At 32.3% G+C, this 15,439-nt stretch overlaps 2 protein-coding genes across 2 annotated transcripts; one reads left to right on the forward strand and one right to left on the reverse strand.

Annotated features, from left to right (window-relative positions):
* The first annotated feature begins 4,226 nt into the window (after positions 1-4,226).
* On the forward strand, positions 4,227-8,095 carry LOC120343242 (uncharacterized). Its single transcript, XM_039412378.2, has 5 exons — positions 4,227-4,475; positions 4,792-4,986; positions 5,301-5,486; positions 6,558-6,654; positions 7,130-8,095. The coding sequence occupies exons 1-5, from the start codon at positions 4,289-4,291 to the stop codon at positions 7,872-7,874; spliced, it is 1,410 nt and encodes a 469-aa protein (XP_039268312.2). The 5' UTR covers positions 4,227-4,288; the 3' UTR covers positions 7,875-8,095.
* Positions 8,096-8,638: 543 nt separating this feature from the next.
* Positions 8,639-14,980, reverse strand: LOC120343053 (uncharacterized). Its single transcript, XM_039412130.2, has 5 exons — positions 14,867-14,980; positions 13,599-13,832; positions 13,021-13,233; positions 11,621-11,825; positions 8,639-11,171 (listed from the first exon to the last, which is right to left on the reverse strand). The coding sequence occupies exons 1-5, from the start codon at positions 14,895-14,897 to the stop codon at positions 10,484-10,486; spliced, it is 1,371 nt and encodes a 456-aa protein (XP_039268064.2). The 5' UTR covers positions 14,898-14,980; the 3' UTR covers positions 8,639-10,483.
* Between the last annotated feature and the right edge of the window lie 459 nt (positions 14,981-15,439).

A 15,439-nucleotide genomic window follows, 5' to 3' on the forward strand; every position in this document is an offset into this window, starting at 1 on the left:
AATTATATAGGTTTATTAGAGAGCACCTTACGTTCTGCACATTTGAATATGACTAATTAAATATACTATTTACTGCTACATACTTTCATTTCATTTGAATACATATGCTAAACACAAAACATGGACCAAAATAGCAACAGGTAGCATATGTTTTGTGATAGGTACTGTGTATATATAACCGAGTCAAAAACAAAACAAATCATTTCATTTGTTAACTCTTCTAATTGATACTAGAGACAATCAACAACAAAGTAAGTCTATTAATATACTACTGGGCAATGAGAATCAAATTATTACTTGCTGCAATGGGTTCATTTATGTTTCCTAGGGTGGTATAGTTTACAATATTTGTATATAATTCAGTACAAATATTTTGGGGGGAATGTCAATGAGATTTTTGCTTGCATGTATGTGTTTTTAATATGTATACTTGGTACTCTCGTAGTGTATGTACCAGATTGTGGTTAGTCCATAATTTCATTCCGATTTTCCTTATTTTAGTTCTATTACGAGTTCGTGGACTGTATGTGTTAGCTAAGTGAATATAGTTACCTCCATATTGGTTCATATACTGGAGTGCAGTATATTCTGCAGCATGTGTACATATCTTCAGTACTTAATAGGAGTCTGATGTAAAAAAAGCGAAGAACGACTTCTGTAATTTTCTGTGTTTAAATTGATATGTTTTTTGTTTTTCATAAAGTTAGCTCATAGTTTTTTGTACATAATAAATTTTTACTTTGTTCTTATATATTAACATTTATACTTTTTATGCTCAGTTTAAAACCATGAACTCGAAGGTTATTGTTTTCATCGCACTGGTGGCAATGCTTGCTGTCGATAACACCCAAGGGTGGAAGTGGTGGAAAAAGGCGGTGAAAACAGCCAAAAAAATTTGGAACCATCCGTGAGTTCTCATATTTAACTTTATGAAAACACAAGAAACAATCACATGAATTAAATTTCACTTGGAAAGTTGATTTATTTTTAAAAATCAACGTAAAACGTATCCTTTCATTCCAATTCCGAATCTATATATTTTCTTTTATTTCATACATGGGTGGCAATTTATGAATATTACTTGACAATAAAAAAAAAAACTTTATTTCGAATATATTCTACTCTTAAGTCTACCACAATAAGGTACATAGAAAGTTATAAGCCATATATTTTTTTCAGTGTCACCAAAGGAATAAGAAAAGCGTTTAAAAATTGGGATGCAATTACAGCATTGAGAGAGATGGTAAAAAATTAATAAATTCTCAGACAAATAATGTATCGTATGGATATTATTACGCGTGTTTGAGTAATTTACATTTGTAGATAGTGTACAACTACCTATATCTATACTATCTATATAACTATCTATAAATGTTTTTTTTAAACTAGAAATGCTAAAATATATGGACACACAGACCAAAGCGAAGTAGTATCAAATATTCTACAGTCGCAGTAGTCTGATCACCGTATTGTTGAGTTACCACACAAAACTTCAAAATGAAAAACGAGTCTCTTAGAACCCCAAAAAAATTTGAAATAAGTATAAGTAATAGCCTTTCAACGACAATCTTAAACCACTAAAAAAATTCAAATCAATTGGTTCAGTAAATGAAGATGAAGTTTTTTTTTTCCACAATGGCAGTATCAGCAAGATGGAAAAGAAAAACACTAACAACATAATAACAAAACTAATGATATGTTTACTTCGTTTTCAACAATTCCCAGTTTATACCTTTTTGAAAAAAAGAAGAAAGTATTTGCCGTAGCCGAATATTTATTATGTATTTCTTGTATTATTCTTCCAACATTCAATACACCGTACTCCAAATTCACTTTGGCAATATTTCCATTTCAGAACGACTATGAGTACGAGAGCATAATGGAAAAAGTGAGAGACGATCTTGAAGATGATTATACCGAGAATGAACTTGATGAGCTTTTTGATGCCGTCAACCGAATCAGAGGATTGAGTGAAGGTAAATTCTATATATAATTGGTCGAATATCTCACGTCATCTATTATTAAACAGGCGGATAAACTGCAGACTGACATACTTCCAGGTCTTACTTTAGTCTTACTGAGAAGTTCTCAGATAATTCTTGATGGTGCATGATTTGTTAAATAGAACTAATTTCGCTCCGAGCTAATGTTTATTAATCCTACGCTGTTTTGTCGCACTTTTGACTGTGCTCATGAAATATATCATTACATATCCCTTATATCATTGAGCAAAAAATTGATAGCAAGGCACAGTTTACTAAACCTGTGAAGTAAAACAAAAATTCTGACTAACTATCTTCTAATTGCAGACAATTTCATGGCTCTCAAGCTGATGACCGATGGAGTTGATTTTAACGATCAAGTTGACGCAAGCGATGTTGCCAAGGCTTTCGCCCGCAGTTTGTTGAGCCAGTAGTTCTTTGACAAAAATGTTGACACAGTTAATGTGTTAAAGTGTTCTTTCTTTAATGAATTTAAATAAAGATTGCATGAACTAAATTATTTTGTGTTTCATGTTACAATAGAATTAGCAAAAAGTGCCAGTTATCGAAATAGGGAGTAATATATAGGGTGTACAATGGGAATTTATCGATACCATATATTGTTTTTTCCCGCACCGATGTAAATGAAGTAAGAATACTTTAACTGATTAAAAAACAACAAACCTGGTTGAAATATATTGAGAACTGACTTCGTACCAAAATTGAAATTGTAAAGGGACTTTATGAACACCCTGTATATGCGTACTACATATATGAACATGGAATAAATAGAAGCAATAAAACGCACCATATATTAAATGCGATTAAATATAGATAGCCCTTTCTTGGTCGTTGCTCGATGAACAAAATTATACATTACGGATGTGGAAATTTTCCGAGTAATTTTGTACGATTAGGTGAAAGTAGAATCCGCCAATATATGTTTATGTTCGATTTATTTCACAATTAATACATAACCAAGTGACAAATTTGTGAAAAAGTCTTTTTTAATTTAAACACTGATACTTTAAGTTTGCTCTGTTTAATGAATACTTCTTCCGGACCTCCTGAAGTATGCACACTAAGATGGCGCACAACCTGAAGTCAGGTTATCATGTTAATTAGAATTAAAACTTTAACGAAATCCAAAGCGGCAAACTGTTGGGTTACCTATTTTTATATATACCTGCTGTGTATGGATCATTTGTGTAATGGAAAAAAAGAAAGAAAGGATAATGGGAGCAATTTTTACTATCATATGAGCGGGTCGGCATAGGCAAAAATTTGATGCTTACTCTTTTTGTTTGGCGCTCGATGAACAAAAACTAAGAAAAATGGAGAAAGATTAATTTGCAATTTTCAACTACTATTTATTGTAATATAATACAAAAAAGCCATAATTAAAATTGGTTAATGGTGCTATATTCATGTTAAAGCACTCAAATCGTTGACTCTTCAGCTTTGGATGTTCGACCATCATAAAAAATCAAATCATGTTGAATGCCAATTTAGTATTTTTGTGTTATTCAGAAACAATTTTTGTATCAGATTCAAAAGTAAAATCCCACAACGCGAATAAATATTACTTACATTCATGTCGATAGCTGACAATAGGAATAATTTGTAGCGAATGTTTGTTGCCAGACTTATTCATAGTAAAAAATGCGCAGCTGGTAAGAAGCAAACTATTGTGTATGCATGACATGTATAAGTCTGGCAACAATAACTAAAGTTTTATTCTTTTTTTTATCATTGCATTGCATCAAAGCAACAAAATTCAGTAATAGATTATTTTAATAAAATTTTTCCTGATTTTAGGACTTCACGATAAGATTTCATAATCACCTAATACTTAGATCCAAGTTGTCAATAAAAAAATTCAAACAGTTACGTCTCACGAGAACGAAGAATATTCATTGCACGATTTTCTTCTTTGTTATTTAAGAACTTTATATCATGAAATTACTTGTTATCAACATGTCGCAAAACCCATATGGAATAGTTGCATGATTTCTGCCGCTTATGAATATCATTGTTTCCAGGAGTATGTTTTCATCGTATGTTTTAAGTTGAAAGCAAATTCATAGATAACTATTTCTGTATATATTTGAAGTGGATATTGCATGGATGTAAGATTTGCATCAGAAAATGATTCATTTAATGTTGAGACAAAAACAGTATATTATTAAGTTAACACAGATCATAAACTTATATATCATAGTATGCTTATTAAATACTGTTAGATTGGAGCAAGTCCAATAACAATAGCCTAACTGTTGGTAAATGGTAAAGATAAGAATTTTAAAATGAGTTGCTCTCGACAAACAACTTTGAGCCCTGATAGTGGGCATATTATTCATATTGAAGACTTCAAAAAAGGTGCAGAATGTACCTGGATATTCGATGTGGAACCGGGAAATAGTTATGCCATTTTGATGAACGTTATGTTTTCTAAAAGAATGAATTGCAATAAAGCTTCATTAAAGATTGGGGGTAAGTTGCAAAAAGGATGTAGGATTCACCTATGTTAGATAGTCATATTCACTGATTAGTTCATATACTTTAATGTTGCAGTAAAGTGTGATAATTCAGTGGTTGCATAACTTAGCCATTTTTGAACCAGTTTTCGGTTATTTATAATAAATATTCGTACATGTTTCGTCACCTAATACCTTTATACCTTAATTAAAAGCTTTGGAAAATGTTTTTTTGAATATTTCAGATTCCGTTTCATTACTCTTTAATTAATTTTTATATTTTGCGGTTCAATAATTTTCCTGTTCAATATACTCTATCATACGCATTTCAGGAACTGAATTTTGTGATAAAGAAAACCAATTCTGTGTCCTAAATTCAAAAGACCAATGCAACGATGAACTACTTATGGTTCCGGGTTGCCAGACTTTTAAGATTGATGGCTCACCTGTGGTGGAATACAAGGGCAAAAAGACATCAAACGAGGAAATTAAAATGTACTATAATATTTTAGAATGCGAAAATTCAGGTAATAGACTTGACGCCATCCCAACATAATTTATAAACTAACTTTATTAATATTGTCGCTAGAGGACTATTGCTTTCAAATATTTTTGTGGGCTCTATGGGAAACGTTTTGTCATTTTGAAGTTTTGTATGATGTTATCAAATTGATAACCGTGTTGCGGTTTTGCGGTAGCATTTCAGCGATATGGTAGTCAGATTGACGGTACAGTACAGGATTCGATACTAGTGGTTTTGGCCTATATGTACATATATTGAAGAATTGCTTCTTGTTTTCTTATCAATTAGTTTATACATTTGCATTTTGCTTTGAATTAGAACCTCCAGAAACATCAAGTAAAAACATACGACGTCGAGTACCAACAACACAAAAAACAAAACCACCAACAAGTTCATCCACTCTGAAATCTGGAATTAAAAAAGATTCACCATTCCCAACAATATATACAACCAATAATCAAACTTATTATAATCAGACGGAGCCAGCAGTACCTAACATTAAAGGTAAGTTTAATTCATGTACAATAACACAAATGACTCGGGAGACTATATAGAATACAAATTTAAACAACTTAGCATAATCTCTTTCCTCGAAATAGCAATTCGTTAGATCGTAGTCGTAGTCTAAATTCTTCAGAAAATACAAGATTTCACTACGAATTTGAAAAACTGTAATAATCAACGAGTCGAGTTACTGTAATAAACTTTGAAAAGTTTATAGGTGATTTGAAGATTTGATTTATATCAACTTGGCTGACTGTCTAGGCCAGGGGTTCTCAACCTGTGGTTCGCGAACCCCCAGGGGTTCACGAGAAGATTTCAAGGGTACTTGGATGGCAGTCGAGTTTCTGTGTTTTTTTTTTAATATTCTTTAACAATAGAAAACTAAGTAACTAACAGATGAAAATTAATGCCAATTGAAACTCATCGAAATTTTCACTGATCTCGCGTTGTTGTGATTGTGACGCAAGAATGCGAAATGCACAACTTTTCAGCCAAACTAGGAAATCTCAATGACAATGTGCTGCGAGCATTGCAGAAAGCTCATTGAAACTTGAGAGGGGGGTGGAGGTGGGTAAAGAAAAAAGGTTGAGAACCCCTGGTCTAGGCTAATTGATGTGGATGAATTCTGGTCCAGTCGATTTGTATAGTTTCCATTGCTTGTTTTTAACGTGTTTGCGTATAATATTGTTGTTATGTATTTGAAGAATACATTTTTTCGAGTGCACCATAATACTAGAAATAAATGGGTATCACAACGCCAATAAACAAAGGTGTACATTACATCAGTGTTGGTATAAAAAGCATATATAAAGGAAATATTACTGACATTTTAAAACCACGAAGAACATGCAAAACCGATTAAATGTGTCCAATCAAAATTATCATAAAAATAATTGGATATATTTTTGAATTATGTCTTTTATTTTATAAATATTTTGTGTACCTAAGCATAGGCATATCCAAAAATAGTAAATAGACACAACGCGCATTAAAAATATCATTCCAACTTGTAAAAGAATGATGGTATTGAGCATTTAATCAAAATAAATAAGACCTCTTTGTTTCTTTCAGGTTCACAGAAAGACTATCACATGACTGATGTGGTTTTGCCACTAATACTCTTTTCTATCCTATTTGCTGTGTTGCTGGTTTTCATGCTTTATACGAAGTAGGTGTATTTTCAAACTTCCATTTTTTTATCCGTCCTTTTTTTTAAAGGAAAACGTCAGGAAAGCCCATGTTGACTCCTGTCTGAACGCGTTTGGTACTCCTGAAGTATGCGCACCAAGATGTCGCATAACCTGAACAATAACCTGGTACACAACCCGAATTCAGGTTGTGCGCCATCTTGGTGCGCATACTTCAGTAGATCCAAACGTTTTTATTTTATATTTCTAATATTGATCTTCTGAACATGCCCGAAAGTTTTTTTTTATAAGCTTTAAAATGAAATGTGTAATTGTGCCACTGTCAGGAAATTTTTTATACGTTATTAGAGCATAAAACTTTACCATAATCAGTAATGTACAAACTTCGATTTAAAAAATATTCGTCAAGATAAGATGTGCAATGCTTTGGTACATAAACTACTATTCATTTTTTTTCTAAGTATTTAAAATATGCTGTCGCTATTTTTTTTTCAGACGCAAGCAGCAATACAACAAAAACAGAGCACATACGTTCCAAATGAATCCTGCTTTGTACAAATCTGCGTCACTTCCGGTTCTTGGAGACGCAATTCTTCAAAATCAAGAATTACATGATATAAACATCAGTCGTTCACATAATTGCTTGAATCAAGAAACGCCGGTAATGATTCCAGGAATATTGGTGAATGGAAGACATGATGTCATTTCAGATTACTCCCGCTCAGCAAGTTTTATGGGAATAAACGCAAATGAAGAGCATGTTACAAACAATTTAGATGTCAAAAATCAACTTCCAAACACTCAGGAACAAATTTTTTTATGCCCTTCCCCAACTTTATTCCGTGCTTATTCAAACGCACAAGATATTACAAATGAAATATCAAAGGACGATTATGAACTGGAACCACATATCGTTCGGTCTTATTCAACAACTTCAGAACTTTCAGCAATCATTGCCGCTGATCATCCTTATAGCTACATAGCACACGAAAATAACGCACAAATTCCATGTTATGCCAGTAGTAGCAATGATGACTCAGTTTTTCAAAACTGTGCAACTCGGAATCACCAGTATGCAACAATCTCTTTAAAATCGGATAATGCCAATGTGACTACGTCTACAACTTATGATGCTGAGAAATATAATGGCGCTAATTTCAATCCATACTCAGTGGCGAGTGACCCACAAGCAGGTAATAATCAAACAAGAGATGATATTTACTCTGTTGTCTCAAAATAAGCCATGAAACATAGCAAATAGCTTAAAGTATTACAAATGCTGATTAACAAATCGAAAATCCGCAAAATAATTGAATTATGTCGCGGTATGAAGAAACTACAAAATCTATAAGTAAAGGAAGTAGAAACTAAAAATAGCATATCGCACCGAGTGTACAAAAAAGTTTTCCTAATGCAACAGTCAAAAACAAAATCTGTATTTTTGTCTGCGAAAAATTCTTACTTGACAACAGATTGATAATCATTTTTGCGGAAAAAAGCATATCACTGTTTATTTGCAATGAAGTCCACCTACATTTTGCAATAATTCCTGTAATTACTTCGAAGGCAGAAAAAAAGTGTACTAATGATATCTATTCGTCTATTTATTGATGAATTTTTTATTTACTTTCCTGAGTTTTCTGTTGTATAATACAATTTGATTGTTCTTTGCAATGTCTATAATATGTGTTTTATTTTGACAGTTCTCAAAATCCAAATTCAATCGTGTCTATGATAATAAAATGTAAAAGTATACCGCTCCATTTGTTAAATATTTGTCATTACATTGCCAGCAATTTTGGTGACGGTGTAGCTAATGTCAGTATCTTAATTTTGTAGTAGGGACCTAACGTCGCTATAGTTGTTTAGAAGATTTATGAAATTTCGGCTTTGAAATATGTCGATTTGTATTTTTGCTTCAAAAATTCTAAATTTGCTCAATTAGAATTTCCATAGCACCGAGTGTTAATCAAATATTTCAATATTGAATTCCACACATAGGGCTTCCAATTAAACAATTTATTTAGTCAATATTGAGACTTTTAAATGAAGGAAACTAAAAACGCTAAGATGGTATCAGAATAAAGGAAATCAGTAATTAAAAGATGAGAACTTATGAACACCAACGTGGAGCAAGGATAGACGCAGGATTTATTAGTACAGGCTACTAAATCGTGATGAAACGCTCTAATAATAAGGCATAAGCTACAGTACTGCAGTACTGTCATCACATGATTTTGAAACGTATGAGAATTCAATATTCAGTCAGTCAGTAGTTTTTTATCACATACCGAAAATACACATTGGACAAACATAATTAAAAAATGCATTTCAGTGTGAAGAATGACGCGATAAGCCAGTGGTGGTTATCGAGCAGCGCCACTTATGAGGAAGCAAGTCTAACATTAATTCATACTGAGGAAAATAGTCGAACACAAAATACCAACGAAAGCCGAACTTTGAGTTACACTTAAGAGACCGGATATCCCGGTGTCATTCTAGTTCAGGGGTCGGGAACCTTTTTGGTCAAGAGAGCCATGAAAGGTACATATTTTCAATTGCATTTCCGTACGAGCCATATAGCATTTCAGGCCTGAAATTTTTACTCAAAAGACAACAAATACAATATCAATACATTTAATGTGACTTTTGATGCAGCATGTTATCGCTGTAAGCCATGAACGGCTGCTCACATGCAGCACAAGTTGAAATCGACGATATTCATCACCCTTCTTTCGTTCAGGCATCTCTGTAGTATTTTAAAAACTAGCTTTGCTAGTCCGATTTAAATATGACAAATACTGTAACTAGCACGTACAAACGTACGAAAATCTTTCCTCTATTGCTCCTCGACTCTATCGCTTTGTGGTGTCACAAAATATGTTCCAGATTCCCCTAGGTTTGTCACAATGCTTTTCTGGTCATTCTCTTAGAAAACATAAACATGCGCTGGGCGTGCGTTCTCAAAGGTAGTGGCAAATTTTCTACCAAATTTGACTATAAAAGAGTTTGAAATCTCGTAACAATAGTAAGCTTAGCTTTACAATATTAGATTTTCCTGGGAGCCATAAGCCGTCACCAAAAGAGGGATATATGGCTCGCGAGCCATGGGTTCCCGACCCCTGCTCTATTTAATGGAATAAAACGACTCTAGATACGATAGGCCGGAATAACCATGGCAATCGCAGTTAATTGATTAACAATAGAATGACAAGAGAATTCGGAGAATTCAATTACACAATACGTTCAAATTTATATATTCTTATTCAAAATATTCTTAAAAGTGAATGTACATGTGATCGTTATATCGGAAAGCACAAGATAAAGTACTGCAATGTGTCATCATGTATAGTCGTAACAAATTAGAATTCATATGCATGTATTCGTAGTATCGGACTATTTTAAGTTTTTAATGTCATGATTCATTACTTCCGTCATGTGCGTGTAGCCTACTCTCAATATAATGTACTGTAACTACGCGAGAATTACACCAAAATGCATTTAATAAAATACGTGTGTGTTGCAAAATTACGTAGTGTATTACACATACGCATATATAGGCTATGAATCAATAGAAAAATATTAGAACACATTAGAGCATATTATTTGTTACAATTTGAAACAAGAAGATTTACTATTAAAAATAAAAGGATGTGGACATGTGGTTCTTGACATCCACGATGTCTTTCATTACCCACTTATAAATTCTTTGAAATATTGAGATAATACTTCAAGATGAAAAATATTTATGTTATTTGCGTACAAGAAAATGTAACTAACAGTAGCATTAATATAGAACATTTTTATACATTTGAACATGTGTATATAAAATGCGACTTTTAATTAGAATCATTCTGAACTTGGCAATTCATAGGGGTTCTCGTTATCATTTGTTCCCTGTACGGCTATTTCATATTCCTTTGTATTCTCTTCAGTCTTTTTATATTCATTATTCGATGCGCTGTCGGCCATGGCATATTGTCCACCTACTAATTCATATTCTTTTTCTGCCATTTCGTAATGATTCGGGGAAGTAGGAATGTCCGGGCCCATTAAATCATGTTCTGAATTTGATGGTTCATATACATTTTCCAATGGAGCATTTTTGTCATTTATTGCCATTGCATATTTGTTGTCAATATCTACGTAGCCTTTGTCAGCAAACGCGTATTGTGTGTTGTCATTATAGTCATTGTTGGCCATATTAGTAGCCATAGCATATTTGCCATCAATATCAACGTAGCCCTTATCCGCAAATGTGTAACCTGTTTCCGCCACAAATAAGTTTGTATCTACTCCCATGTAGTCGTGTTTTACTACAGGAATATCTTCATATATCCCGTTTTGTGTGATGTTTGCAGCTGCATTCTCATTACCAACGATGGAAAGATTATTTCCATATTTTGTTTGAGCATTTCCATTCCAAACTTCATAAGTACCAGGATCTGTATTTGCATTAGTGTTGTCTATTCCGTTTGTAAAGTCGTGTGCTTCAGCGTAGGGATTCTCAGATTTAGTAGAAAAAGCTTGTTTTGCTCTGAATAAAATAAAATGAACTATGTATTGAAATTTACACCTAATCGTAAATATCCATATAGATTATAGTCACTGATTTTGCCCACTTGCGGAAAGGCAGAAGGAATAAATATTTATTCCACAAAAAATAAAAATATAGTTTACCGTGTGTTCATAGATTTTTCATTCAATTATTTTTATTCGGCCGTATTGTGAGATTTCTTTTTAATAAAAATTAGAAAAAAAAAATAAAAATAAAACGTCTACAAGCAGACAATAAATACCCATGAAAACACATACTTAATTTTGATTTGAAATAGGGAGAATTATATGCTTCCGATATATGTGACAAAATAGTGCCTGAAATAAATTTTCTTCAGTTTCCTATTATTATCTCCTTATACATATACATACGTAATGTCTTTATTAAAATATAAACTATTGAAAAAGCAAAGATATTTAAATATGTACCTGCGTCTCCATAGCATGAATGGAGTTAACAACAGAATAATTAGACTTATTAACATTATTGGCACAGCGATCGCTTCAATGTTGGGGTTAGCTGCTGGATTCGTTTCAACAGTCGTATTGGAGGAGATGGTAGTTTCCTCGTTGATTGGCCTGATAAATTTACTTCCTGCATTTGTTTCTTTGGGCGTTTTTGTCGTGTCAGTATCTAGATGACCAAAACAGTTTAATTAACTTCTAACTGAACAATTTGACCTTTAATATATTCTTGTCGTGTATTACAACATCTATAATTTGTTTATCCGACGAATTACTTTTGAAGTTTAGTGTAAGGAACATCATTATCAGAAACTCGCGGCAGAAAAGTTTGGGGCACATATGGCGAGGGGAAGAGGAAGGACAATAACGCTTAATCATAAGAAGAACTTTTGTTCCGGTTACCGTTTCATATCGGATGGGTTTGCCACTTTCTGCGTTTCAGATGCGTGGACTTGAGGGTCGAAAAAGCGGTAGTCGATTAGCGGTTACGTGAACCACCCTACCACGTTTAGTCTATCAATCCTCTCTTATATAATTATTCCCCACGGGATGTAAACATCCGCAAGGCAACCCAAGGTGCCGAGGTACATAATACTATTCCGGATGAAATTGTGGATTACCGTATTGTCACTATATACGAAATGTTATATGATAAATAAACATAGGAATCGCCTAGAAGCTTGCATCAATGCAAAGTTTAAATTATCTGATAATTTAAGATAAAAGTTTGTGGTATAGTTTTACGTAAGAAAACATTATAGTGAAACCAGTGTTGATAAGACTCGACACAATGACTTGAACTACCTTGGACCGAGTCATCTAAACAAAACGACTGGACTTGGACTTGAAATCGAACTCGATCTAATACAGGTTTTGGTGAAACACAATTCACCAAGTCCATTGAAATTGAATTGTGAAAATTGAGATACCATCAGCTTATAGCTGCTATAACTCAAAATATACAGCGATAATGCTCAGAAGAATTTTGTCTATACATGTCTTGTCAATACAGTTTCACTAATAACCAAAATAATGTTCGATTAACTAGAATTTTCAGGTTTTAATGTTACTTATGCCTATTCATTTCTTTGTTGTTTATAAAATCCACTATGACTCCAAACCATGATGTGATTTGGACCTCTGGGTGCATTGACTTACTTTGACTTGAAACTCAAAATTTAAAATTTGCTGGTGCTCGAACTAGACTCGATATTCAAATAAACCGTGACTCGACTTGACTGGAGTCAAATTGCACTAAACACTTGCAGTGTTGACAATTTAAGTAATTTATGAAACATTTTATTGCTTAAACTTTATTTAGCGAACAACGAATACCTGCTTTAAAATCTGAACGAGTTTCATACCTGAACAATTGAAAAATCTGTATTTCAATTTGAATTTTTGTGCCGTTAAAGTAAAGAAAAACTTTGTCTTTAACTGTATTTTGACACCTTCATCATTCATAGATTTTGGAATGCAGTGAGATAACTCAGATATTGAAGAAGTTATTTTGTTGCATTTTGATGAAGTCGAATACAGGTTACAAAATGGTTTACTGGAAAAACAGTCCAGTTTTTCTGTAAAAAAATTATTCATGGTATAATAGAATGTAAATTTTCTAAGTTAACGTTTCCCAACATTTTGGGGAGAAATATTGTTTTGTATTCTCGGTAGTATTACAAATATTCTTAAAATATTTATTATTTCTATTCACGCTCACGTAATGAAATACTTGAGCTGTACAAAAACGGGATTACAACTCGCTTGTAAACACTAAAAATGATCCATTAAGGACTGAACAAATAGAGTAGTTTTTTGCGTAGGAAGGGGGAATGAGGAAATGCAATATATGCAGAGTGAGGACCAAAAGGATGGGGCTTATAAGTAAACAGTAGCATAAAAACCAACATTCCAACCAAAAATAATAATAATTCCTTCTTACCTTCATTTATAGTAAGTGAACCAGAGCAACGCGTTTTTCTAATTCCATCATAAGAAGTCTGTATTTCCAATACATCTATTGCTATTGCGTAGTCTTCAAGATTGTTATTGACAATCCAGTTGCATTCATCATTGTTATAGTAGCTTCCAGGATGACCAGGAGATTTTACAATGCCCGAAGCTTCTGATTCAATTTTAGTCTCTCCAAAACATTGCCCTGAAGCCAGCTTCGATACTGAATAAAAACACAATCCAAGTTGAAAATAGCAAAAAAAAAAATTTAAAATTTTTTTTTGAGTGATTGTACAAAATTCAGAATGAATAGCTTTCAAAATACATTTACACCAATATATTCACAGAAATCCCATTTCCAAAACAACATAGTCCAAGTGCCAGCTTTGGAACCAAATAAAAACTTAATCCACGTTATCAAAATATAGTGAAATATAATTTTAAAATGAAGGTTTAGAATCTGGGATAGTTCATTCAAATTTATGAGTCATTATACAACAATCCAGAATAACTAGCTTTTAATATACATTTACACCAATATATTCACAATAAACATAATGATCAGATACCACCTTTGATACTGAATAAAAAACATAATCTAAACTGAATATACTGAAATAAAATTTTAAATGAAACATTGAAATGTACAAAAATTTCCATTTTCTAAGAGATTGTACAAAAATTCCAGAATAAATAGCCATCAATATAATTTACACTAATATATTGACACTAAACATAATTGTGATCAGATGACAGTAACGGAACTGAATGGAAACTTAATTTGAATCGAATATAGTGAACATTTTCAATAACGCATCGAAATTTACGATCTTTTGATTTTTTAAGTGATTATTTAAAAATAAAAAATAAATAGCTTTTATTTATATACATTAACACTGATATATTTCACACTAAACATACTTATGATCAGATGCCAGCTTTGATACTGAATAAAAACAATCCAAATTAAACATACTTGAATACAATTTCGAATAAAGCATTGAAAGTTACAAAAAATCTTTTAATTATTTTGCGAGATTGATAATGAACAGCTTTCAATATAATTTACACTAGACATATCACCTCTGACCAGATGCCAGCTTTGGAATAAATAAAAACATAATACAAGTTAAATATAGTGAAATAAAAATGGAAAAAAAGATTATAAACATTATGTAAGATTTTTTCAATTTTTTTGTGATTATATAAAAATGCAGGATTAATAGATCTCAATAATATTCAAATTATTATACCTACCTTGCAAAATGCTTAGAAGTATAAATATCATTATAAATATGAATTTCTTCGATATATCAAAATTTTTGAACTAGTAATATCTTAACTGCTTTACTATGTAATATAATTATTAACATGATACGAATTGAACAAGAGTGGGAATACATTTCTAAAGTGACGTAGTTCCGATTCCCATATTATGCAACAGTATTGACTTAACGACGATGTAGAAAAATATGATTTTATTTATATTTCTATGAAACCCTTGATGTGGACAATTGAGCTTGAACATATAAATTAATCACAATTTGTTTTAAAATTTTAATTTGAAGTTTTTTTTTCCAGGTTTAAATGCATTTTAGTCTGCGTATCTGAAGATTATTGTATTAGTGAATAACGTAGGAAAACAACTTAAGATACAACTTTTTTTAGTGATGTTAAATTATTTCCTGAATCATTCCATGCGCGGTAACGTAGTCTCCAGTGACGTAATTAAGTCGTTGAATGAATGTATGCGTACGTGTGGGTTATTGTAGCTTGGAATCAAGATCGGGGGTGATGAAACTCATTACTGGATCCTCTATGATTCATATC

The sequence above is a fragment of the Styela clava genome, chromosome 3 (genome assembly GCF_964204865.1).
Source record: "Styela clava chromosome 3, kaStyClav1.hap1.2, whole genome shotgun sequence".
Taxonomy (NCBI): Eukaryota; Metazoa; Chordata; class Ascidiacea; order Stolidobranchia; family Styelidae; genus Styela; species Styela clava.

Bases quoted from the DNA above. Each gene is read 5' to 3' on its own strand.
- LOC120343242 (XM_039412378.2), top strand. From the start codon at position 4,289: ATGAGTTGCTCTCGACAAACAACTTTGAGCCCTGATAGTGGGCATATT. The intron at 4,476-4,791 runs GTAAGTTGCAAA...TACGCATTTCAG, and splicing joins AGCTTCATTAAAGATTGGGG to GAACTGAATTTTGTGATAAA. The intron at 6,655-7,129 runs GTAGGTGTATTT...TTTTTTTTTCAG, and splicing joins GTTTTCATGCTTTATACGAA to ACGCAAGCAGCAATACAACA.
- LOC120343053 (XM_039412130.2), bottom strand. From the start codon at position 14,897: ATGATATTTATACTTCTAAGCATTTTGCAAG. The intron at 13,234-13,598 runs GTAAGAAGGAAT...ATTTTTTTACAG, and splicing joins TTCACTTACTATAAATGAAG to AAAAACTGGACTGTTTTTCC. The intron at 11,826-13,020 runs GTATGAAACTCG...TTGGTCATCTAG, and splicing joins CAGATTTTTCAATTGTTCAG to ATACTGACACGACAAAAACG.